The sequence below is a fragment of the Lissotriton helveticus genome, chromosome 7 (genome assembly GCF_964261635.1).
Source record: "Lissotriton helveticus chromosome 7, aLisHel1.1, whole genome shotgun sequence".
Taxonomy (NCBI): domain Eukaryota; kingdom Metazoa; phylum Chordata; class Amphibia; order Caudata; family Salamandridae; genus Lissotriton; species Lissotriton helveticus.
Window position 1 is genome coordinate 1856097780 of NC_136068.1, and position 26130 is coordinate 1856123909.

The window sequence follows — 26130 nt, forward strand, 5'->3', positions numbered from 1 at the left end:
ACCACACCTCCTGTGCAGTGCTGGAAATTTTCATATATTTGAGATACTTCCCGTTACCTAGATCATAGGTAGCCACCATCTCTGCCTGTGCAATACAGCGTTGGGCCACAAATAAGTCTCACATTAGGTTGCATCCACCATCTCTCCAACGCCTCACTGACATCGATTCAGTGAAGCAGGAGAAAGGCTGCACCACCCAAGGAGCCATATCCGGTGCATAGGGAGCCTGCCAAATGACCCGTCTAACAACTCTTTCCCATATAGTTGCAAAATGCTGTATAACATAAAGAAGTGACGAGGGAACGCAGGATCCAGACATCAGGAGAGCTGGCAAAGACCTTGTACCATGCTTGCCCATCAAGAGCCATTTTTCCTAGGTATCTTCATCAGCTGACCAACTGAGTTGCCATATAGTAAAATTCCAGTTGGTGAACTTCAAGTCCACCCTGACTCCACGTTCCCTGTAAAGTGGTGAGTCTAATATTTTTGTGTTTAGAGCCCCAAAAGAGGTGCACTAATAGGCTGTCTAGTGTGCCAAAGTACTGCCTGGGATCACATAGAAAGTACTTTCCCTGGCATAAAGACAGCCCAGTAGCACTATAATTTTTAATATTGTCATCCTGCCAGTTAGACCTGGCACCATTGGCGTGGGCACTGTGCCACTGCTGTCCAGTGCCACAGTGCAAGTGCTCCCTATTGTAAATTGGTAGGCTCAAGGGCAGGGTGCATTGTAAGTATAAGATAGGACAAGCCTCATTGCAGGACCTGTCAGGCAAGTGGAAAGAGTGGGAGGAAGCACAAGGCTCCTCTCCAGCCATTCCCTGTGGTCAGTACCCCCTTTGAGCGGGTGGGGATTGACATTGTGGGGCCACTGGACCCCAAGACAGCCATGGGCAAAAGGTTCATCCTGGTCTTGGTGGACCATGCCACCCGGTACCCGGAAGCCATACCTCTGAGAACAGTGACGGCCCCTGTGGTGAGACGAGCACTGATGGGAATTTTTTCCCGAGTGGGATTCCCTCGCGAGCTAGTGTCTGACCGGGGGACAAACTTCATTTCCAAGTACATAAAGTCCCTGTGGCAGGAGTGTGGTGTAACCTACAAGTTCACCACTCCTTACCACCCCTAAGGAAATGGTCTGGTTGAAAGGTTCAACCGGACCCTGAAGGGCATGATTATGGGTCTTGAGGAACCCATGAGGCGTAAGTGGGACATCTTCTTACTATGCCTGTTGTTTGCATACCGGGAGGAGCCACATAAATCTCTAGGGTTCAGTCCCTTTGAGCTTCTCTATGGACACCTGGTCAAAGGACCTCTGAGTTTGGTTAAAGAAAGCTGGGAGCAATCTCCCAGGAAACCTCACCAGGATGTATAAAGCTACATGCTGGCCTTCAGAAACCAGACCAGGCGCTTCAGTGAACTCGCTCAGGCGAATCTGTTGGCCAGCCAGGAGGAGATGAAGTGCTGGTATGACCAGAATCCCACTCTGGTAGAGCTTCAACCTGGACAAAAGGTGTGGGTCATGGCACTAGTGGAGCCCTGTGCGCTCTAAGATAAGTGGACGGGACCTTTTGAGATTGTGGAGCGCAAGAGTCCAGTTACCTATTTGGTGGACCTGCGGTCTCCTAGGAACCCCTTGAGGGTCCAACATGTCAACCGCCTTAAGCCCCTCTTAGAGAGGTCTGAAGTGGGCATGCTCTTGGCAACAGATGCTGGAATGGAGGAGGAGACTGAGCCTCTTCCTGTCCTCCTGTCAGCCTCAGAGCAAGATGGGTCAGTGGATGGTGTTAACCTTTCTTCCACCCTGACCCATGAGCAACAGAATGACTGCCGGCAGTTGCTGGGACAGTTTCCTGATCGGTTCTCCCTGGTTCCTGGTGTCACAGATTGGTGCGTCCATGATGTGGACACAGGAGACAGCTTGCCTGTGAAGCACAAGTCTTACAGGGTAACTGACAGGGTGAGGGCTTGCATCAAAGAGGAGGTCTTAAAGATGCTTACACTAGGGGTGATTGAGTAATCCAGCAGTCCTTGGGCCAGCCCAGTGGTCTTGGTCCCGAAGGCTGCAGCGCCAGGTGCCACACCCGAACTCCGGTTCTGTTTGGACTACAGAGGGCTCATTTCAGTCGCGAAGACTGATGCGCACCCCATCCCCAGAGCTGATGAGCTCATTGATCGACGAGGGGCTGCACGGTACCTCAGCATGTTTGATTTAACGTCTGGGTACTGGCAGATCGCCTTGACTGATGGGACAAAGGAGAGGTCAGCATTCTCCACACCAGATGGGCATTTCCAGTTCCGTGTTATGCCTTTTGGGATGAAGAATTCCCCTGCCACTTTCCAGAGGTTGGTCAACCAGGTGTTGGTTGGACTAGATGAGTTCAGTGCCACCTACCTGGATGACATCACAGTGTTCAGTGCCAGTTGGGAGGAACATCTGCGCCACCTCTGGGAAGTGTTGATGGTGCTGCGGAAAGCAGGCCTCACGATCAAGGCGAGTAAGTGCCAGATCGGGCAGGGTTCTGTGGTGTACTTGGGACACCAAGTTGGGAGCGGCCAGGTATCGCCCCTCCAACCCAAGATTGAAACCATCCTGGCTTGGGAGCCACCCAAAACCCAGACAGAGGTGAGAGCCTTCCTAGGTCTCACAAGGTACTACAGGAAGTTTGTCAAGGGGTATGGCAACACTGTTGCACACTTGACAGAGCTGACTTACAGGAAGCAGCCCAAGAAAGTGATTTGGACTGACACCTGTCAGAAAGCCTTTGAGGCCCTGAAAGCTGCCATGTGCCCGTGCTCCTGGCACCCAACTTCTCAAGAGAGTTCATTGTCCAGACAGACGCTTCAGAGCATGGTGTGGGGGTTGTTTTGTCACAGATTAATGAGGAGGGCCTAGAACAACCTGTAGCCTTTATCAGTAGAAGGTTACTTTCACGGGAACAGAGGTGGAGTGCTATTGAGCGTGAGGCATTTGCTATGGTCTGGGCACTGAAGAAGCAGAGACCATACCTGTTTTGGACTCACTTCCGGGTTCACACAGACCACAGGCCCCTCAGATGGTTGATGCAGATGAGGGGTGAGAATCCAAAGTTGTTGAGGTGGTCCATTTCCCTACAGGGTATGGACTTTACGGTGGATCACCGCCTTGGTACAGAACACGCCAACGCTGATGGTCTGTCAATATTTTTCCGCCTTAGTGAAGAGAACTCCCAGGAGTTAGGGTAGTTCTCCCACTTTACAGCTGGAGGGGACGCATGTTAGACCTGGCACCATTGTAGTGGGTCTCCCTTCCATTTTTGTTGTTGCCTCATGTATTTTTGCTGGTGTTAGATGCTTTGGGCACTGTGCCACTGCTGTCCAGTGCCACAGTGCAAGTGCTCCCTATTGTAAATTGATGTATGGATTAGTGATTCCATGTTTGGCTATTTTGGTTTACTTGTCAGACCCTAGTCTAGTGCACTGAGTGTGCCAGGGCGTGTAATCCAAGTACTGCTTGTGGGCCTGCAGCACTGGTTGTGTCACCCACAGAAGCAGCCTTGAAAAATGTGTCTAAGGTCTACCATTGCAGAGCCTGTGTGCACTCTGGTACTGTCATACTGACTGGGCAAGTGCACCCACTTGCCAGTCCCTAAACCTTCCCTTCTCTTCATATTAGTCACCAATATGGTAGGCCCAAGGGCAGGGTGCATTGTAAGCATAAGGTAGGACAAGCCCTGATGTGTGTGGCATGTCCTAATAGTGAATTACAGCCATTTTTGTTTTTCACTATTGCAAGGCTACCTGTTCTCCATGGGCCAGAATGGGCTGTTTGAATTGTTACAGTTTATAATCCTAACAGACGCAGAGAATATGGTAGAAATACGAGTTTAGTATGCCGGAAATCAGAATAATAAAATACATCTTTTAGTAAAGTTTATTTTAATATTCTGTGTTCGCAAATACCACTTTTAGAAAGTAGGTATTTGCATGTCTAACCATTCAAACCTGCCTCTGCTAGATTGTGTATTCCTATGTCTGGTTTTGTGAGTGACAGGGCTGGGGAATTCCAGGAGACAGGCTGAGTCACCCTGTGGTGACTAGAGAGATCTGCATCTAGATGGGAGGGAGGAGTGCACCTGAACTCTGAATAGGGCTGTGCCTGCCTTCCACAATACTGGCTCCACCCCTTGTGGAGCGTCTGATGTTTCTGCCCTGCACTGTGAAAGGAAAGGAGAAGTCTGGTAAACAGAGTGCTTCAGAACTGGTTTGGACTAGGCAAAGGCCCCTCTCCCCTCAGAGAACAAAGGATTTTGGGGCATAAATATTGGGACCCTGATCCCATGAAATTATATCACTTTTGGACTACAAGAAGAAACCTTTACTGAGGAGAGGAACCTGAAGAAACTGTGGAGAGACTATTCCCAATCTGAAGTGCTGCTTGGGGGATTGGCCTGCAGTGGTCGCCTTACTGCCAAAGGAAGGAGAAAGGAACTTTGTCTACTTTGCTTTCAACTTGTGAAGGATCTCCAAGGGCTTGGAAAAGAGCTTGCCTCATGCTGAAGTCTCAGGGACAACAGAATTCAACCCCCAGCTCCCCAGAGTTTTTCGGAAGTGCCTGCTGCCGTTTTGGGCCTTCTGATGAACTGCGTGTTGCAAGGAGCTGGAAGCGCGACTCAATGAGAAGAAGCGTGTCGCCGTTGCTGTGCCTGCTGTCGCAACTCCGAAGGAGGGTGTCGCCGCTGGAACTGTCGCACTGCACAGCATTGGAGAGAAGCGTGCCGCAACTAAGAGGAAGTGTGTCGCCGTCGCTGCTGCTGCCGTTGCAACTCCGAAGGAGGGTGTCGCCACTGTAGTTGTCACACTGCACCGCATCAGGAGAAGAATCTCGCAACAAGGTTGGAGCATGTTGTCGTCGCTGTGCCTGCCGTCGCAACTCCGAAGGAGGGTGTCGCCGCTGGAACTATCGCATTGCACCGCATCGACCAAGAGCACCTCGCATCCCCGACAAGCGTGCCGCCGTCGGAGCTGCTGCCGTTGCATCTTGGATGTCGCCGCTGTAGTTGTCCCATCGTGCAGGAGCTTCACGCATCGTGGGAGAAGAGCCTCGCCGCTGGAGCTGCTACCGTTGCATCTTGGATGTCGCCGCTGTAGTCCACGCATCGAACCGAGAACTTCTCGCATCCCCGAGAAGCGTGCTGCATCTGGAAGATCTTCAGGTCTTTATTTCTTTGTATCTGAACTTTGCCGCATTTCCCATCGCTGCGACATTGCTTGTCGTGGAAGCACAACGCAACTTAAGGTACATTGATGCAGAGTGTCGTGTCTAAGAACTGAACTGAACTAAGCTTAAATCTACCATCTTAAAGTAATCATAGTGTGTATTTTTGTTGTTTATGGTCTTGTGGTAACTCTGTATAAAGTCTACCTATTTTTACATAAAAACCTGTGTGATGTCCATTTGTAGTGTTGTCACTGGGTTAATGTATGTGGTCACAACTGCTTAACTTACAACGCCTCTGAAGTAAAGCCTTGGCTGCTCTCACCACGCTACCTAGAGGGTGAGCAGGGGTTATTTTAGGAGTGTAATCCCCCTTGTCCTGACTAGAGGAGAGCGTCCCTGCTTGTTACAAGTACCTACCTGTGCCAACCATAGACCCCCAAATCTAACACTGCCCAAAAGGGACAATGGCATTTCCCTCCAAAACCGAATCGAGGCCCATACTCCACCAGCCTCCTAATGTTAAAATCAAAAAGTTGTGGAGCCGCCTGGGCCAAAGCGAACTCCCAAATATCAAATATCCAAGGTCATCCCAGGAAAACCCACTGCAGGAAGCTTGTTCCCTGGCATTCCTATCAGTCCAACCAGGGGAAACAGCCTGGATGTATCCGGGTTAACCCTAAGGCCCGAGACCACTCCAAATGCCTGTATAATCTTGAGTAGGATGGGTGCCGAATAAGCCGGCTGCCGAAAATAAACCAAAGCATCATTGGTATAAAGGGAGACCACATGGTATTTTGGTGGGCAGGGTCTCCGCCTATGGTTCCTTGGCAACCCCAAACAAAAGTGGCGACCAAGGGAAGCTCTGTCGGGTGCCCCTGTACAGCAGAAATGGATCACAGATCACTCCTCCAAAGTGTACCCTGGCATATGGAGCAGACTATAGTAAGCAAACGCATTGGATGAATCCAGGGCCTAACCTAAACTTTTGGAACAATTGCCACATGTGGGATCAGTTTATAAAATCAAATGTTTCTTCGATATCGACCATAGTCATCGGACAGGAGGCATAGGGCATGCCACATATTAGCCAGTCGCCGTAGATTATGGCCGATGCTGCGCCTCTGGATAAACCCTGACTGGTCTAAGTATATAAGGTGGGGTTAGTGGGGGAGGACACACATCTTCAGATCACCGCTCAGAATTTTGAAGTATATATTTAGGAGCGAAATTGGTCTGTATGAGGAAGTGTCCGAGAGGTGTTTGTGCACTACGGTATCATGACCACATGGGCCTCCTGCATGGAGGCTGGAAGAGTACCGGTCTCTAGGGACACATTATACACCTCTAACAAGTGGTCTGTTATTGATACTGCAAATTTATGATAAATTCCACCGGCAGTCCATCACAACCTGGGTTTTCCCAGGTTTAAGATGTCTGATTGCTACAAGAATTACCTCCTTTGTAATTCGGCCGTCTAGGGCCTCTGTGTCATCCGGGCCTAGACTCAGGAGCCTAACATCTGCAAGGAAGCATTGTGCGGCCTCCGCCTGAAGGTATACAAGAGGGTATATAAGCTCTGCATAGACCCTGCTAAGGTGTGTCGCAAAGACGTCATTAATCGCCCGCTGTCTGTAGACTGACTCTTCGGTGTTGGCACACAACTGTAGCACAGGGGCCTCAGGGGCCTCCCGTCAGATCAGGCGGGCCAATAAAGCTCTGTCGTACACCCTTCCATATGTAAATGCTTCTGGTAGACCATATAGGTATGGTTCTCCAACCAGCACCAGTCTTCCATTAGCGTCTCCTATGTATCATTCTACTACGTCAATCCATGAGGATTTAAGGGAAGCACCGCCTCTAGCTTGCCCAGTTTGAACTCCTGTGTTCTAATATCTCTCTCCAGCTGACCCTGAACTCCATACAATGTTTTCAGCTATCACTTCGGCAAAAAGGAGGGTCCCCCAGAGCCTCCGTCCAGGGGTGCCAAAGGGGTATTGTCGGCCAATGTGGCTCACCACCAAGAGTCAACAAGACCTTAGAGCGGTCTGAGAGGTATCGGGTGAGATACACAACATCAAGAACACAGTCACCAGTTCAGCAGAGAAAAAGCAATAATCTAGGTGGCTGGATGTACCTGTTGCTGGGGTGTGGCAGGAAAACATGTCTTTCCCTGGATGGTGTTCACACCAGACATCACACAACTGCAGACCATCCAGCAGATACTGGAGTGTCCCAGTAACCTGGGGCTTCATAGAGGCCTGAGGCGGCTCCTTGCCTAGCAATCCATCCATAGCACAGTTAAAATCCCCCACCAAGTTCACCAACATATCCAGGTAAGGAGTCGCCGCAGCCAGAAGTGTTCAAAAGAAATCTGACAGTCAACATTGGGGGCATAGACTTTATGTAATTGCATCAGTTTTTCTCTTTGGTGCCCATCCCTCTTGTTCCTTGGTTCCCTCATTCCTCATACACTTGTTCCCCACTGTTCACTCTCTTGGGTCATTTTTTGCTCATTCCTCTTGTTCTTTGGTCCGCACCTCTCACCAGCCTTGTGCCCTGGTTATTCCTTTGCTTTTGCACATATGTCCCCAGCTCTATTGTGCCTCAAAGCCCCCAATTACCTATACACCTTGTCCATCTAATACTCACATCAGGATGACAAGACCTCAGCATAAACTTCTTTTCCTGTGCCCCTTGCCATCCAAAGTACATTGACAAGAGAGTGGCAGATGGCACGGCAGAAGAAGGATATGCTATGTCACCTGCAATCAAGTTATCTAAATCCTGAGTGGCTTGTGCCCAGAATTTGACGTTAATCAAGGAGGGTCTGAACCGGATTAGTGACTACTTCATCCAGTAGCATACTGATTGAAGAAAGGAAGGAAAGAGGTCACACGTTACTGGGATAACCCACTGGGTTATGGCAGCTTAAGATATCTCAGAAGGACACACATTTATTATCCAGGATCGTGTGGAATGTAAACTGATGAGGTGGGGCAGTCTTATGTTCTTAGGTTCCAGGCAAAGATTCCTGATGGAGTGGTATTAGGGCCCTCAAGGATGACTGTGCATTTGAGATTGCATAAGGTTTACGCCTTCTTTTATTTGTTGTTAGATTTTTTTGAACAACATGTTGTTGCATTAAATAAATCATGGTGACATGTCATGTGAGATGATTCTACAGATGTCAAGGGTTTTATGGTGCATAAAAGATTCTTGCAAGATTTTGAGATGATGTGTGTTTGATCTGACCACCTTTGGTGTGGTATTCCCCCTGGCGTTTTGCCCCCACTACCCTGTTTCTGCTCTGCATGTTTTGTTGCTATTAGTACCCTGTGTACATTACTGATACTATATATAAACAACAAAGGAGCGTCACAATTATTGTGGCTGTAAGGTTAGTTTGTCAGCAAGTGTACTGGTACAGAAGGAACCATGTAGGTTCCTATAGAAGGCCCTCACTCACCACTAGTTGGTGACATGCTTCATCATTGGGCCCCACCGGGAGTGGCCGAATACCACCCCAGTGTGCTACAACGCCAGGAATACTGCGGAGCTGGTTCGTGAAAGTGAAGTGAAAGGTTTAAAATGTCACAATTAGGTCAAAAGAAGTATTTTATTAGTTTGCCAATTGGACAGTATAAAAACAGTGGAGGGTAAAGGACCAAAATTATAAATCCAGATTTACCCCTGAGTGTAGTGATTTAGGTCAACATGTTTCAGCCTATGTGATGTAATTAATCAGGCATTCGTCAGGACCATGTGTAAGTAATTATAGTAGTGTCTGAACCCTGGCGGTATGAGCGCGCTAAGGCCCACCTTAACCAAGGGTTACTAGTGTGAAAAAAATTTATTAAAAAATTATTTTCATGGGTTTCAAAGATTCCAAAGTATTGGAGTGGAACCGAGATTATTCTGATTGAAAAACATAGACAAATGACAGACATAACATAAATAGAAAAAAAGAGAGAAGAAATCATAATTAAAAATCATGTTCACTGTCATCTGTAAGTACATACACTTGCTTGGTGTGTTACCATCGTGACAACTTAGCCATATGCGGAGTACGAGTGAGGGTATAGTGAACTCGTGCTCATAAATGGTAACAGCGAACTTGTGGAGACACAGGGACAAATGTTCCTCATGTCTCATAGCGTGATAAAAATAAAACACGGACGAAAAAGATAGTGAAAATGCCCGTAAATATAGATCTTACGAGTGGTATAGTACAAACTGTCTAGTTCTCAGTGCGTACTTGGGCTGCTAAGAAAATGCTCATACTCAGTCTCATTTGGCATGTAAAGCACTCCCAAACACTCAAAACACGTTCTTACATTGGGCGCTACAATTCGGAGCGCCATGGGTCACGGGAGGGGGAGGGTGGATAGCGAAATGGCACACCCTGTGAATTCAAAAAGACAAAGAGGAAAAAAACGGGTCGTAAGGTAGTTTAGACAATAAGCGGTGTACTTATCTCGCTTCCGTATTACTCACGCCTCCGTTGCTAGGCACCTGATATTGCACCTGCATACCCCTGCGCCGGACCCCGAAGACTGGGGAGACCCGTGGTTGAGGTATAGAAATAGTAGAAGGAAGGGGATAGAACCGCCGTTTGTGTCGACGGACTCTTCCTGCATTCTGATTGGTTCAAACGGCGATCACATGATCGCCGTGGGACCAATAGGCAGCAACCAGTCAGAAGGATGGTTGACAGTGACCATGATTTTTAATTTCTTCTCTCTTCTTTGCTATTTATGTTATGTCTGTCATTTGTTTATGTTTTTCAATCAGAATAAACTCGGTTCCACTCCAATACTTTGGAATCTTTGAAACACATGAAAATAATTTTTTTATTCATTTTTTTCACACTAGTAACCCTTGGTTAGGGTGGGCCTTAGCACGCTCATACCGCCAGGGTTCAGACACTACTATAATTACTTACACATGGTCCTGACGAATGCCTGATTAATTACATCACATAGGCTGAAACATGTTGACCTAAATCACTACACTCAGGGGTAAATCTGGATTTATAATTTTGGTCCTTTACCCTCCACTGTTTTTATACTGTCCATTGGCAAACTAATAAAATACTTCTTTTGACCTAATTGTGACATTTTAAACCTTTCACTTCACTTTCACGAACCAGCTCCGCAGTATTCCTGGCGTTGTAGCACACTGGGGTGGCATTCGGCCACTCCCGGTGGGGCCCAAGATGAAACATGTCACCAACTAGTGGTGAGTGAGGACCTTCTATAGGAACCTACATGGTTCCTTCTGTACCAGTACACTTGCTGACAAACTAACCTTGTTTTGTCTTACAGCCACAATAATTGTGATGCTCCTTTGTTGTTTATATATGATTATGGCAGGGGTATAGGAACATCTCCTTTCCTTCCCTGACTCTCTTGTTGGTACAAGTGCATTACTGATACTAACCAGTGGTTAATTCACTTATACGTCTCTAGTAAATGGCACAACATATACACAGGGCCTGTAAATTAAAATTTTACTAGTGGGCTGCAGCCTTCATTGGGCCACCAAGTAACAGTGCACTGTAAAGCTTATATTAACCAGTAGTGCAATTATCAACTGCCATTTTGACTCCTCAAAATAAATATTTTGCCAGGCCCAAACTTTACTTTTTAATACTTAGAAGTCACCCCTAAGACAGGCCGTAAAGGCTCATAGAGGAGAGCGCTAGGTATTTAAAGAGAAGATTTGTATTTCAGCTTTACATCTCCTGACAGTGAAAAACTACTAAAGCCATTTTTTACTGTAGCAAGGCTAACTCTCCCATAGACTGGGTAGCACAGAGTTACCTTATTACACTTAATAAGTGATATATTCAGATTGGGAGAAGATAGAGAATATGTCTTTCACTGATTTAAATTGTGATTTAAAATCCTCTTTAATGGTAAAGTCAGATTTGAAGTTACTATTCTGAAAATGCCACTTCTAGATAGTTAGAGTTTTTTTCATGCCTAAACCAAATGTGAATTTCTTCCAGTGTCCAGGGTCACATGACTGTTAATGACTCCCCTATGGTGTAATGTTTATTCCTTTCAGATAGGGGATAAAAGGGTCTTAGGTATGGGACAGGATGTTCTTCTTCTGAGCAGAATCGCTTATCAGGTGCATGCTTCGTCCTTGAACTCCTTCTGGCACTGATAAGTGAAATCAAAGTGCGAGCTACAAACCACTGAATTGTTGGGGAGCTCCAGAGGGTTTTCATAAAGTATGGGGGGTCGAGGTGACACCATTCTGATTTGTAATTGTGTGTGAGTGTGCAGAGGGGAAAGGGGGAATGTAAAAAAAAACTGTCGCTTGGGTGGACTGTATCTGTTTTATTCTGGCCCCTGGGATCGGATTATGATAAAGGTGGGGGTTAATTTAACCCACTAGAAGAGGGCAACATGTATCACCCTCACAATCAATCACAAACCAGAGTCGTGTCACAAGACCCCCCCCCACACACACACACACACTATTAAGAACCTCTGGAGTACCCCAACAATTCAGTGGATTGTAGCTCACACTGATTTCACAGCTCAGATCCAGAATGAACCTGAGGATGAAGCAGGCACCTAGTAGGTGGGAGACGGCCTTACGTCCTGAAGCTGTGAGCACCTGAGACTGACCCACACAATGACAGTCAGTACTAATTTAGTTATTAATCCTGACTTGGGAGTCAGTATTATAATAAACCTTATACCCTCCTGAACCCCTTGTGATTGAAGGGGATGGGCAATAGCCCTAAAGTTGAAAAGGGGTTATCTAAGCTCATACACACCTATTCCTGGGAAATGTGATACTACATTTTCTTTTAAGTTCAAACTGGAAAGGCCCTCCCAGGTGATCCCAAAAACATCTAATAAAGACTTGCAACAAATCCTTGTTGAGCTGTCAGACATTCAAGAACAACAACAATCCTTGCAGTCCTGACCGCAATGGGGATCCTCATGCACCTGCTCAGATTGATCATTGTATTGTATTCCTCAACTTGGACCCAGGTCATGATGGGAGGTAATCAGGGTCTGTTGAATAAAGTAGAGACTCACAATGGGTTGAATGGATGCCTATTAGCTCCTCTCCTTTTCTCTCTCTATATTAATGACTTGCCGAGTAGGGTGGGGATCTGAAAAGGGGACTACCCTAAACTAGGAACAATGAAACTGAGCTGCCTGCTTTACGCGGATGACGCCAACCTGCTAGACCTAATACTGATAGGACTACAAAGGCGTCTTAATGAGTTAGCACAATACTCGGATGCTCACTTTTTAAAAATAAATACCTCAAAAAGTAAAATTATATTTTTTTGATATATGAGATGTAGAGTTAGGAAAAATATGAATTGGTTTCTGGGGAAAGACAAACTTGATGTAGTGAAGTTGTAACTGTGTTTAGGAAGAATTTTTACCAGCAAGTGTCCTAGCAGTGATCACATTGACCAGTGCAGAAGTAAGGCTATATCCCAGGCGGCGCAATTGGTAGACTTTATAAATCTTGCGGGCAAGGACACTTCATACAAGTTTTATCTGTTTACAGAATTAAAATCCCGCCCTTACACTTTCCGCCTCACTCTAAATCCATACTCTTTACATTTTAACGCTTGTGAGTCAGTGGACGAACAGCCGTGGTATTATTTTGAGAAGGTGGAAGGGTGCATTTAGTGCCAAATTTGAAATCTGAAGTGATGCGCCTCCATAGCGGCGATCCAGCTCAAATTTGGGTTTCTCTCGACTCATGTGTTCGCCATGGCTGCATGCTTAAGATGGAGTAATGCCTTACTGAATAGAGCTTAGAACCATTTATGGGTAGCATTACGTCAGGAAATATTTGCCTGCCTGAAGGGGAAAAGCGTTGTCTTCAGGAATTATGAGAAAGCTGCAGACTTATTTGAAATTGGCCATAGCGGCACAGGCTCTGTACCATAACAAGTTTTGAAAACTCAAATCAAAAAAACAATCTACGAAGTCTGCCATAAAAGAGATATTGTATTGTGTTCAGGGCATTCCAGTAATTATATAATAGTGGGGAGTAGCATTTATAAACAACCTCAACTGTATGTTGTATGGAATCTTCCCCATGGAGCGAGCAGAACTATCCTGTTGCTAAGCTTGAATTTGCTTCCTTTACGAATTATAACAGGGGCGTGGGAGGGATTAGCCAGGCAGGACAGACTTTGTCACCTGTGTGGAAACTGGGTGCTGGATATAAATCATGTTTGATTTGGCTGTCCTCTATTACAACCACTACAGCATCGTTTTTTGAGACCACTCTATCTAAAGTATAAAATCGCTACAGCCGAGAAGGCTCGAAAATGTCTCTTGACCCCTCCTTCCGAACCAGTGTGTTTACATATTTTTTTTTTTTTTAACAATTTTTAAATATATTTTAGAGACGGACTAATGTCTTGTGTTTAGCTGTAGTAGGTTGAACAGGGTCCGTTTTGGGCAATATTTATTGTATATCATAATCAGAATTTTAGGGTCTTTTGAGTTCAGTACAGTAGTAGTTGTTAGAGTAATTTAATGGTCTAATCCGATTTGCACTGATCTAGTTATGATGGTATTTTAAAGGATTTATGAAACTGGCATTATACTGGCTCACTTGCACTTTTAACATCCTGCATGCTGCTATGAGTTCCGTACTGTATAATGAAAACTGCATCAGTTAGGCCTCTGCATGTATTTTGCACAGTGTCCCTTTTGGGCAAAATTAATTTCATATTATAAGTAGAATCATTTAAATGATTTGTGAAATTAATATTTTACTCGCGCACTTGCACTTTCAACTTTTTCTATGTTGGTATGTATTCTGTACTGTACAATGAAATCTGTAACTATTAGGTCTCTGCATGTACTCTACATATAGTCTTCTTTAGGTAAAATCCATTTCATATTATAAATAGAATCTTGGGTCTTTGCATTATACAGTTGAACCTGTTGGGGTATTTAATGGTACAATTCGATGTGCACTGACCTAGGTAGTATTGCATTTTAAAGGATCTGTGAAATTGGTTTTATATTTGCACACCTGCACTTTCGTCATCTCGGGTGCACATATGAATTTTGTACTGTACAAAGAAATCTGTCAATGTTAGGTCTTTGCATGTATTTTATCTTGTTATTAAGCTCTGGATGATTTGGTATATTGGAGTCTTTTGTGTACATTTTTATGTGGAATTCTTTGGCGCTCCAAATCTTAATTAAAAATTAATTGAATTGAATAAAGACTCGCAACACATCCTTGTTGATCCGTCATACATTCAAGAAATGCATAATGAAGCAGATTGTTTACTGGAAAAGCGATAGTAGAGATATGAACGGTGTTTGCCGTTCCCAATATCTGTGCCTCCCAAGCCGATTGTGGGATGGAGGATTTTACAGCATATTTTTGGAAAACCCAATACAGTGTCAGCAATATGAAATGATGCTCAAATGATGCTCAATGTTAACATGACTGCATTACAACATACCTCTACATGTGTAAATAAGCCAGTAGCACTTACCTGTATTTTCCCTGTTTTCTTCTAGGATGTGAAAGGTTTTCTCAGCAGGTAAGAGCGATGATCACCAATTGCAGCGCATAAGTTAATTCAGAAATCTGGTAACTCAAAGCAAATGCAATCATGAATCCATTTAATATGATTTGTTGATAGGCTTAACATGATCACAACAAACTTCTTGACTTATTTGCGTCCTAGAGGATTCATTTAGTCCTTTGCTGGCAGTCCGCTTGTGCACCAGATCGGCTGAGACCAAGAACTAGCTCCGTTGCTCTCTGGGGGACGTCCCACCCTATTGAGAGATCGGCACCCGCCTGGTGGGGCTCTCTAAGCCTACAGAGCTGTCATCGCACCGCAGTGGCGTCACTAGGGTTGGTGTCACCCAGTGCTGGTAACTCATGGTGTCACCCCTCATGACACGACATACCCCATGAATCCATGATGGACCTCCTTGAGGAGATGTATTCATCTATGCAGCACCCACGGAGGGGGTCCTTCTTCTTCTGCCATCATTTTGAGTTACTACACAGGCCTTGTGCATATATACTGACTAACCCCCCTACCTCCCACTCCCACCCACCCACCCGCAGCCTTAAAATTTGCTAATCACTGTAGCTTTCATGGCTTGTTCAGCTCTCCACCCCACGCCACCCTTTTTCCTTCACAGTTACAAGATGACATCTTCTGAATCCTACTCCAGCATCTTACAGGTCCGGCCAGGGTAAGCATTATGAAAATACTGTCCTCACTTGGCTCCTGAGTCCGTATATGCCTGGCTTTTCAATACTCTACTTATGTAACTCTGGAAATACAGAGAAATTGCTTCAGGCACATGTTTTTTGTATTTTACCAAAGGTATTTTTAACATTTGCATAAAACATAACATAATAGAACATCCATATAATGTTGATTGGTGCTGTTTTTAGAGATACGTCTGTCGCATTTTAAATATAATTTGGGCACATTCAAGACTGATAAAATGAAATGTAATGTAATTTTTGGAAACGAATACAAGTGTTGCCAGGTGTTACGCACTTCAGTCAACGTGCCATATGCAAGTAACTACTGTACCTTTACTCCAGCCCACATTCCCAGTAGCCAGACAAAAATCAACATAAATGGAAACTGGGTTAGCATTACAGCTGACGGGAAATTGCAATGCAGTCTGTTAGAGGACAGTACACCCACAAGCAGGCCCGGACTGGCCGTAGTGGGCACCGGGCAATTCTCCGGTGCGCCGCACGGGTGGGGGTGGTTTTGGGCCCCTGGGGGCTGATTTTGTTACAGGGCCGTTTTTGCAGCATAGCTGCAAAATCGGCCCTGTAACAAAATCGGCCAAAAAACAGCCCTGGCAAAGAGCTCAACGGCACTTCCAACCCCCAGGGGTGGGGAGGGGGGGGGGCACAGAGCACTTTGCCAGGGCCGGTTTTGGTTCCCAGTCTGGCCCTGCCCACAAGAAGCAAATGTCTTCTTTAAGGGCAAAAGAACACGTTCACCCTTCAACTCCTTAACACAACAAAACAATCTTGAGGGGGAGCGGGGTGCAGTGGCAAGGGGGATGTCTCCTTATTTGGTATCCACGGATGTATGACGTTACAACGCATGCTTTTACCACGCATGCTGTTACAACGCAGTTTTAACAAAGCAAACCTTTACAACGCATAGCGCTTTGGGGTGCTGGAGAGTGAATAGTTTAATTTACTATTCCAACTCCAGTCCTCGTGGACACTAGGGAAGGTGTTGGATAGTAAATTAAATCTATTCCCTATCCTAGAGCGCCCTCCAGCGCAATGCGTTGTAATGGTTTTCGCTGTAAAACCTGCGTTGTAAAAGCACTGCGTTGTAAAAGTTTCGTTGTAAAGGATGTTTCCCGGTATCCACAGAAGTGGGAGCAGCTAATTGATGGGCATGGGTAAAATGATTTCTTGCACAGAAGTGATAGAAGCTCCATTCAGTGCGGGTAACTCATGGTATCACCCCCTCACGACACCAATTAGCTGTTTGAGTGATTAGCGCACACCGGAAATCCAGTTTTGAGCACAAACTTCTTGATGGCATCTGAATCTGGATTCTCACAGGATGGCAAGTTACTTTTCCTAAAAGCACCTCAGCTGCCGAGCGTTGCAAAACATTTCAGTAAACTTGACCCTCAACATTTGCTGGGATTAAAATCGTGTGAATTAACAATGCGCAGTGAAGAGGAAGCCCTTTTTGGGGCGAACTTCATCGTACTCCCACCCCTCGATCCATGACTGATGAGTGCTACAGAAACTGTGGTCTACAGCGTGGTAGTTTCCAAACAGGACCGAATTAAGCCAGGAAGTCCAAGGTCACGGGCTAGGTGTGATATACGAAGAGGTGTGGTGCGCCCTAGCGGTTACAAAACAGGAACCTCGTATGGTTTTAAACCATGACTCACTTTGTTTCTCGCAGGCCCCTTTCTCGCCTTTCCCCAATTTTTGGTTGGCTATCCTGTGACACTCTCTGACTATCCCTCGTTGTCTCTCTCTCTCTCTCTTACTCTCAGTCTCTCTCTCTCTCGCGCGCTCTCTAGCTCACTCTCTTTCTTCAGTGTCACTCTCACTGTCCCTTGCATGCGTCCTCTGTTGCAAATGCGTTTGCCGTTTAACCACTTTGTGAATTATTTCCTATACTTTCTTTTTCTACAAAACCACCGATTAAATCTCCAGAGATATATTAGCCACCTTTTACATTTTGGTCAGGTGTCACCCCATGTGATGGTGTCACCCGGTGATGTCCGCACCCCCCGCACCCCGCTAGTGACGCCCTGCAGGCTGAGGGAAATGCAGCGTGGGTACCATATTGTTTTGGCCCTACTTTGCATTTCTGCTTGTTTGTCAAAAAGCGAAACTCCTAATGTTAGTGGGCTGTTTTTATAAAACAAATAGTCAATGACCCTGACAAGCAAGGAGTTTTCTCCCTACATGTCTGACCATTAATTGATTTTCTTGCTTAGCTCTGCCATAGCTTTCAGGGCATAACATAACAGGTGTATTTGTAAAGCACACAAATACCCGAAGGTGTCCTGGCGCTGAATAACAGATTTTTATTGTTACCCAACGGTGCTCATTTTATCAACCTCAAATGGATGAAAGGCTGAGTGGACCCGCCGAGATTTGAACCTGTGACCATGAGGTCAAACACAGGCCGCTTTAGTCCACTGAGCCGCCAGATAGGTAAATCTAATGATAGTCTCAAGCTTCATTATGTACACCCCATCACCAACTCCCTCCTTCTATAATATGCCTGTGAAGGTGTATACGTTACTTTGATACCTATGCCAAAAAGTGTAGCTCTAGAGAATGGATGGTGATTCACCAAAATGCCAGGGGTAGCAGAAGTGGCGGATCACTGACAGAATATCGACAGTCAAAATATCGACTCCAAAATATTGATAGGAAAAAATATAAACACTCAAAATATCGAATTTTTGAAATATCTTAAAAGTAATTTTAAAGTCATATATTAATAAATATAATTAATTTAAACATACTTAAAATACTTAAATATACTTAAAATTAATAAATAATTAATGTAACTTAAAAAAATATATAATAATTTTATAACATACATATATATATATATATATATATTACCTACTGGCGGTCGCCAGTAGGTATATATAGTTAGGATTTTTTCTCTATGGGATTTTTGAAAATTCTATGTCTAATAACATTGGCGTTTGTGGACGGAATTGGCTGAAATTTTCAGGAAAATGGCACATTTTGTTTCTGAGCAGCCCCTGAAAATTGGGGGGGGGGTTCGTCCAGGGGTGGTCGAGAAAAAAGGGGGGTCCCAAAACGTGTTTTTAACATTGAGTTTTCCATAGGGCGGTTGGCCTCACTTTTAGCCCGAACGGCTGAATGGATTTGCACGAAACTTGGCAAAATTGTAGGGACTGGTAGCCCGATGTGCCTTTTGTAGGTCTCAATATATGTGCTACAGTGGATTTTGAGAAATTAACGTTTAAAAAAAGATATATATCTGTAACAGCGGACCGGGCAGCGCTCCAGTACGCGTACTTTTCGCGCAACGGAGCTTTGTGAAGCGAAGCTGATTGGTTCTCCGGCGTCTGTAAACATTCCAAACAGTCCGTAGCGGCCGCCATCTTGTCTCTCGGTAGGATCGAGAGACAAGAGGAGGCCAAAGCGAAGGGGCAAATGACCATAAGGGGGCATAGTAGATCCTCGCTGACCCCCTAGGTTTGATGTGGAGGTTTTAAAAGGGCCCCGCGGGGCAAAAAAAAATAATAATAATAATAATCGAACGGCTGAATGGATTTGCACGAAACTTGGTAAAATATTAGGGACTGGTAGCCCGATGTGCCTTTGCTAGGTCTCAATATATGTGCTCCAGTGGATTTTGAGAAATTAACGTTCAAAAAAAGATATATATCTGTAACAGCGCTCCGCTTCGCGTAACGGAGGTTTGCGAAGCTGATTGGTCATTCTGTCACTGGGCTATAGTTGGGCTACATCTGGCTGATATTTGGGCTACATTTGTTTTTTTTGTCTCTGGCGGCCATCTTTGGGCTACATTGGGCTACATTGGGCTTCATTGGGCTACATTGGGCTACATTTGGGCTCCAACATATATATAGGCCAATGTAGCCCAATATATATTTTTCAAAGTTAATTTTCGTAAAAACCACTGGAGCATATATCTTGAGACATAGCAAAGGCACATCGGGCTACCAGTCCCTACAATTTTGCCAAGTTTCGTGGAAATCCATTCAGCCGTTCGAGCTAAAAGTGAGTCCAACCACCCTATGGAAATGAAAGAAATGAATGGGTAATTTGTAATTAGCAAATAGCTCATCGCAAACTAGGAATGGTAAAGAATCGCTATTTATTCCTTAAAGTTCGCTATTTAGGAAATGCAAAAAACGTTGATGATACATATGGCGGTTCATCTCTAACAAGATAAGAAGCATAGGGATAGATTTATGATGACTGGCGCATCACCAGGGATGTGTTAGTCATTCTGTGCCGCTGTTCCGTCACCTATGGTGTGCTGCATTTACAATGCGGCGCATCATGGGGCAAAAACAGCACAGATGCGTGATGTATCTGTGCCGTAAAGGTGGCGCATTGCTGGAGTTGTATCGCAAGTGTGATGAAGCTCCAGCAAGGGTCGGGGGTGCCCCTGTCGCAGGGTTTCTGTTCTCACACAGAACTGTGGACAGAGGATTGGAACCTCGGCGAATTAGGGTGCCCCAAAACTCACCTTAGTAATCAAAAACCCCTTAGCAAGCTAGGTACAGTGTCACATTGGATATAACAAACTCTCAATGTTTAGACAATCCAGAATATGAACTTATAGTACCTCAGGATACGTGGAACTCATGAACAGTCGGTCGTTATATATTTCTTAGAAACCAGAACATGGAGTTAAGAAGAACACATGTGTATTTGAAATGTTTATTTACTAATGCCGTCTTCTCAGGCGTAGTATCTTAGATAATACAAGTACACATATTATCAGTAGCAAAATTACCAGCATAGTTACTAGTACATAAAAAGCGAATGGTGACAGTATGTTAACATGCTGTAAATGAATAAGAGTTAGCAACACTTATAAGCAGCCACGGGCCGTGGAGGGAGTTACGGTGGGGCAGGGAGGCGGGGAGGGGGAGGGGCAGGGTGGAGAGGGCTCCACCCTGCCCCTCCCCCTCCCCGCCTCCCTGCCCCACCGTAACTCCCTCCACGGCCCGCGGCTGCTTATATCTCACCCTCCCTAATACACATATTATATTATTTGCTAAGAAGGTCTGTTTGTGTTGGTTTAGGGCGTGCCCATACTTTAGTGTCTTAGATTTGAAGGAATCACATCAGCATACACCAGCTCTCTCTTCATGTGAACCGCATCAAGTGTTGTGTATGTGTGTTCGGCAAAGCAATATAAAACCCGCCTCATGCCCAGAATTGGCAGAAGCTGCACTTATGTTATGAGTATGAAGTCGTGGAGATCAGACCTCATAACAATTCTGTATCGTGTTGTTCTTGAAACTTCAGCACTCGCTGTACAAATATAGTTTAACAAGCAAAGCAGATAGTAGAGCAATAACATATTATTCTCATGTAAACCACGATGAACTACTAGGTTGAAAGCTAAAGCAACAACTAAGTGTCGTGTGCAGAAGTTGCAAAAAAGGAAAAATGGCGTTTAAACCGGTAATGAGCCCATGCTAACTTAACACGGTGTAAAGATATCCAGGACCTAGATGACACCTCCCCATGATCCGGAAACGAACTGAATAAGATAATAGAAGTGCCATCTCATGAGAGCAGATTGCAACTTTATATGTGGACGGTCCGCAAGGTAAAACATTAAAAACTAGGAAAATTTAATGCTAAAGAAAAATAAAACAGCCAAGTACTTTATCGAGTCTTAATCCAATAGGCAAGCTAAATAATAAAAACTTGACAAATAAGTCAATGAATTGTCAATGAACTGCTAGTACTCAGCATATCAAACATGAAAAAGGTCTATGACATAACTGTGTATGCAAAATAAGCTGCAACAGCCTCCAATAGGAAGTCACCGTCTTCATCCGAAAAGAGTTCAGCCATCCAATTTAAAAGCGGAAAAGAACATACGTGCTCTCCCAGCACCGGATCCTCTATCACCATCAGAGGACAGCTCGGTGGGTTTTCAAGAAAGCTCTGTTCCAAGAAAGACTGTGTTGCCGCCAGTAAATTCCAGGGACCAATTAGTCCATGCATCAATGCCACAGCCATAATCCTTTCGCCAGGACAAACCAACTCGTGAGTAATGATAGGAGTCATCAGCTGATTAAAGTCGACGTCAGGAGAAACCGGTCCGCAGAGACACAAATCAATGGCCCAATCGAAATCACAGGTCAGGCAGTGAAATACAGGCTGGACATAGGTGAAGTAGGAGAATCGAAAAGATAATCCATATGCCGTGCTTAATATCGCCAACGGCATTGTGCCATAATATTCTAGCATGCGATTGCGGAACAGTGTCAGCAGCTGCAGGGCGGGAGCTTGCACAGGAGGGACATCCATATTTAAAAATGTAAAAAAGCACAAGAGCGTCCGCTGGTAATGCAAGTAAAAATGGGAATCCACGAAGCAGAGTGGAAAAAATAGAATGAAAGAAAGCAGGGATGACTCCAAAGATTTTCTCAAATGAAGTCACGAGACCACTGGTAACAACTTTAAAAAAATGCGCCAGGGCCTTTGTGGAGGACGCGTTAAAGATAGTCCGAACCATGTCGCTGAAATGCAAAGGCGAATCAGTATTTAAAAGGGTCTGCACCTCTGTACGGGTGTTTGCTATGTGAAGCACGAAAGTTTCACGGGCCGAACTCAAGGCCACCTCTCTCTGAGACAAAAGAGCTGTTATTCTTGCCATGCCGTTGAAATGTGCTCCCAAGGTTGGTATTTGTGGCCAGATTGAAAACTCCCTATGTTCATGTGTGGGAGGAAATAGAACATTTCTGCAGCAAATAACCCGTTCACTTACTGTTACGATAAAAGGAATACTTTTAATTAACCCAGAACAATCTTCATTATTGAGCATCAAATAACTACCATTTTCCAACAACTTGAACGTGGGGATGATAGCAGGAACTGGCGTGCCTTGCAACACGCAAGCCATATTTGGTCGGTGTTTGTTGCATGAACCGTGTAACTGTATGTGCCTACACATTAGTGAATGATCTGGCGTCTCAGTGCATTCCTCTCCATTCAGATAAACTTCTTGATCATCTTTGAAACATCTGTATGTGTATGGAAGCGACCAGACCTCATGAAGAAAAGCACTACCTAAAGGTTCATAACGACCTATTGGTATATATTTCATACAATTTGAAAACTTATATAAAGCAAAAGGCAGCGTTATTAAACCGTGGATAAGGCACGTTGCCAAAAAACCCACAATCCTCTGCTGATGATGTCACTGAGCATGTCATGAATGATGTAATATGTGACATCATCAGCAGTGGATTACGGGTAATAGTATCTCTAGTTTACTCCCCTATAGCTGTCTTTCTTTTAACATAAGTGTCTGTTTCCTTCCCTTATACTTACTGTTTTTTTTTTTTGTAAAAATTTTTTGGTTCACTTCCGGTTCGCGTACCAGCGAGCGAACTGGGAAGCGAACTACGAGAAATAGAGGTTGGCACTGTTCCAAATATTGTACCAATTTTTTAATAACGGGGAGGTAGTTCTGAAAAGAACTTTTTTTTTAATTGTTTTTGTTTTATATTTTTTTATTATTTTTCTGAACATTTTTTTACTTTTTTTGAATTTTTCTGAACAGTTTTATATTTTTTTGGGTTTTTCTTGCAGGGGGCAATGAAAACGATTCATTGTAAAGGGCTCAACAGGAGCAACAAAACAAAAAAAAAGCATTTATTATTTGGGGCGCTTCGTACAAACTTGCATATGATAGTCAATAGCTCTGTTGATCAGAGTGATGCTTCTTTCTCCGTAGCAAATGAATCCATTGCAATGTACGCAGACGTGTTTTACTTCATGAAATCTCGTTTGAATATTTGGCACCATCTCCCTGCCCTCTGGTCCCGTTACTTCCGGTACAACAGATCTTCTGGCCATAATAGGGAGATTATCTAGGTCGTTACGAAACTGTGCAGCACTGTAGTTGTTAGGATGCCACCTAGTCATATGGCGATGCATTGTGTAGTTTCCGAAACTGTATTTTTTGTCGGTCCCTCTGGACAGTCTATCTTGACATATAAGGCAAGTTACGTATCTTGCATTTACTTTTTTCTGACCTTTGGGAATTTTAAAAAATTGCCAAATTAAGTTTTCTTTCCGGTGAGACGTCCTGGGCTCCTCAGGCAAAAAGTGCCTCTCTTCGTGCTCGTCGTCCTGTTCCTCTTCTTCCTCTTCTTGCTGAATTATAACTTGAGCAGGTGGTCCACTCTTCCTTGGATGTGGTGGAGGTGGTGGGGAAGCACCAGCTGAAGCTACTAAAGAAGCCATTGCTCACTGGTAACAAAGGGTCTTTCTCTCACAATGATGAAAGTCAGAGTGAGGATTTTCATCATTTGGGAAAAAAAATAGTTCTCAACCAATGAAAAGTGTTCATTTTAGATTATATGACCTGGTCTTACATCATTAGGAAACCAAAAGTGAAATGAACCAATGAAAAGTGTTATTACCAAGTCACATGACCTGCTGTGTTTACGTTAAGCGCTTTGCAGGGCCTCCCGGTTTGCTTCCAGAAACCTGTGCTTTGCGACTCGGTAAGCGTACCAGTTCGCTAACGTAGCACGTCATATGACGTATCACGCGACAACGCGAAACGTCATGCGGACGGGAGGCGTCACGATGTTGTTTTCTAACGCGGCAGTTGCGGTAAAGAAGCGGTCTATTTCGCGGCATCAAGGTCAGCTAACGGGAAGCTTCCCGATTCGCGAAGCGGGAACGAAGAAAAAAAAATATAAAAAAAAAAAATTATTAATAAACATATAAAATATATTTTTGGATTTAAAGAAGAATACATTTTACAGCTACAGAAATTCACTGAAAAAACCATAGGTTATAGACCATATATAGTTAGGAATTAGCATTTACAAAACCTTGAAAATTCACTGAAAAAAACATAGGTTATAGACCATATATAGTTAGGAATTAGCATTTAAAAAACCTTATTTTACTCACACAAAACCATTGAAATTCCATATATAGTTAGTTGCACTAACTATATATCGCGCACCCGCAATCCACTGCTGATCATGTCACATATTACATCATTCATGACATGGTCAGTGACATCACTGATGACATCACTGATGACATCTCAAATGCCAGAGTGCGCAACAGTAGGGAAAGCGTTGGATAGCGTAAGGTTAAAAATTACTATTCCCACTCCAGTGAGCGCAACAGTAGGGAAAGCGTTGGATAGCGTAAGGGTAAAAATTACTATTCCCACTCCAGTGAGTGCAACAGTAGGGAAAGCGTTGGATAGCGTAGGGGTAAAAATTACTATTCCAACTCCAGAGAGTGCAACAGTAGGGAAAGCGTTGGATAGCGTACGGGTAAAAATTAATAATTCCCACTCAAGTGAGTGCAACAGTAGGGAAAGCGTTGGATAGCGTAGGGGTAAAAATTACTATTCCTACTCCTGAGAGTGCAACAGTAGGGAAAGCGTTGGATAGTGTAGGGGTAAAAATTACTATTCCAACTCCAGAGAGTGCAACAGTAGGCAAAACGTTGGATAGGGTAGGGGTAAAAATTACTATTCCCACTCCAGTGAGTGCAACAGTAGGGAAAGCGCTGGATAGCGTAGGGGTAAAATTACTATTCCAATTCCAGAGAGTGCAACAGTAGGGAAAGCGTTGGATAGCATAGGGGTAAAAATTACTATTCCCACTCCTGTGAGTGCAACAGTAGGGAAAGCGTTGGATAGCGTAGGGGTAAAAATTACTATTCCTACTCCAGAGTGTGCAACAGTAGGGAAAGCGTTGGATAGCGTAGGGGTAAAAATTACTATTCCTACTCCAGAGAGTGTAAAAGTAGGGGAAGCGTTGGATAGCGTAGGGGTAAAAATTACTATTCCCACTCCAGTGAGTGCAACAGTGGGGAAAGCGTTGGATAGCGTAGGGGTAAAAATTACTATTCCCACTCCTGTGAGTGCAACAGTAGGGAAAGCGTTGGATAGCGTAGGGGTAAGAATTACTATTCCTACTCCAGAGTGTGCAACAGTAGGGAAAGCGTTGGATAGCGTAGTGGTAAAAATTACTATTCCTACTCCAGAGAGTGTAAAAGTAGGGAAAGCGTTGGATAGCGTAGGGGTAAAAATTACTATTCCCACTCCAGTGAGTGCAACAGTAGGGAAAGCGTTGGATAGCGTAGGGGTAAAAATTACTATTCCTACTCCAGAGTGTGCAACAGTAGGGAAAGCGTTAGATAGCGTAGGGGTAAAAATTACTATTCCTACTCCAGAGAGTGTAACAGTAGGGAAAGCGTTGGATAGCGTAGGGGTAAAAATTACTATTCCCACTCCAGTGAGTGCAACAGTAGTGAAAGCGTTGGATAGCGTAGGGGTAAACATTACTATTCCTACTCCAGTGAGTGCAACAGTAGGAAAAGCGTTGGATAGCGTAGGGGTAAAAATTACTATTCCCACTCCAGTGAGTGCAATAGTAGGGAAAGTAAATACTTCATATAGAAATATATATAACATAAATATTAATTTCAATTACAAAATAATTAAATTATTTTAAAATTTTATAAAATATATTAATTAATCAATTAAAATTACAAATAAAAATTAACTAATAATTACTATTCCAACTCCAGAGAGTGCAACAGTAGGGAAAGCGTTGGATAGCGTACGGGTAAAAATTACTAATCCCACGCAAGTGAGTGCAACAGTAGGGAAAGCGTTGGATAGCGTAGGG

The 26130-nt window shown here is 44.3% G+C and overlaps 1 protein-coding gene across 1 annotated transcript in view; it reads left to right on the forward strand.

Moving 5' to 3' along the window:
- Nucleotides 1-26130, forward strand: part of LOC144769762 (E3 ubiquitin-protein ligase TRIM17-like) — a 287916-nt gene that overhangs the window by 127167 nt on the left and 134619 nt on the right. Inside the window, exon 4 of the mRNA XM_078653941.1 lies at nucleotides 14740-14762. Within this exon, the coding sequence (XP_078510067.1) occupies nucleotides 14740-14762 (23 nt within the window). The remainder of the gene's footprint in view (nucleotides 1-14739; nucleotides 14763-26130) is intronic.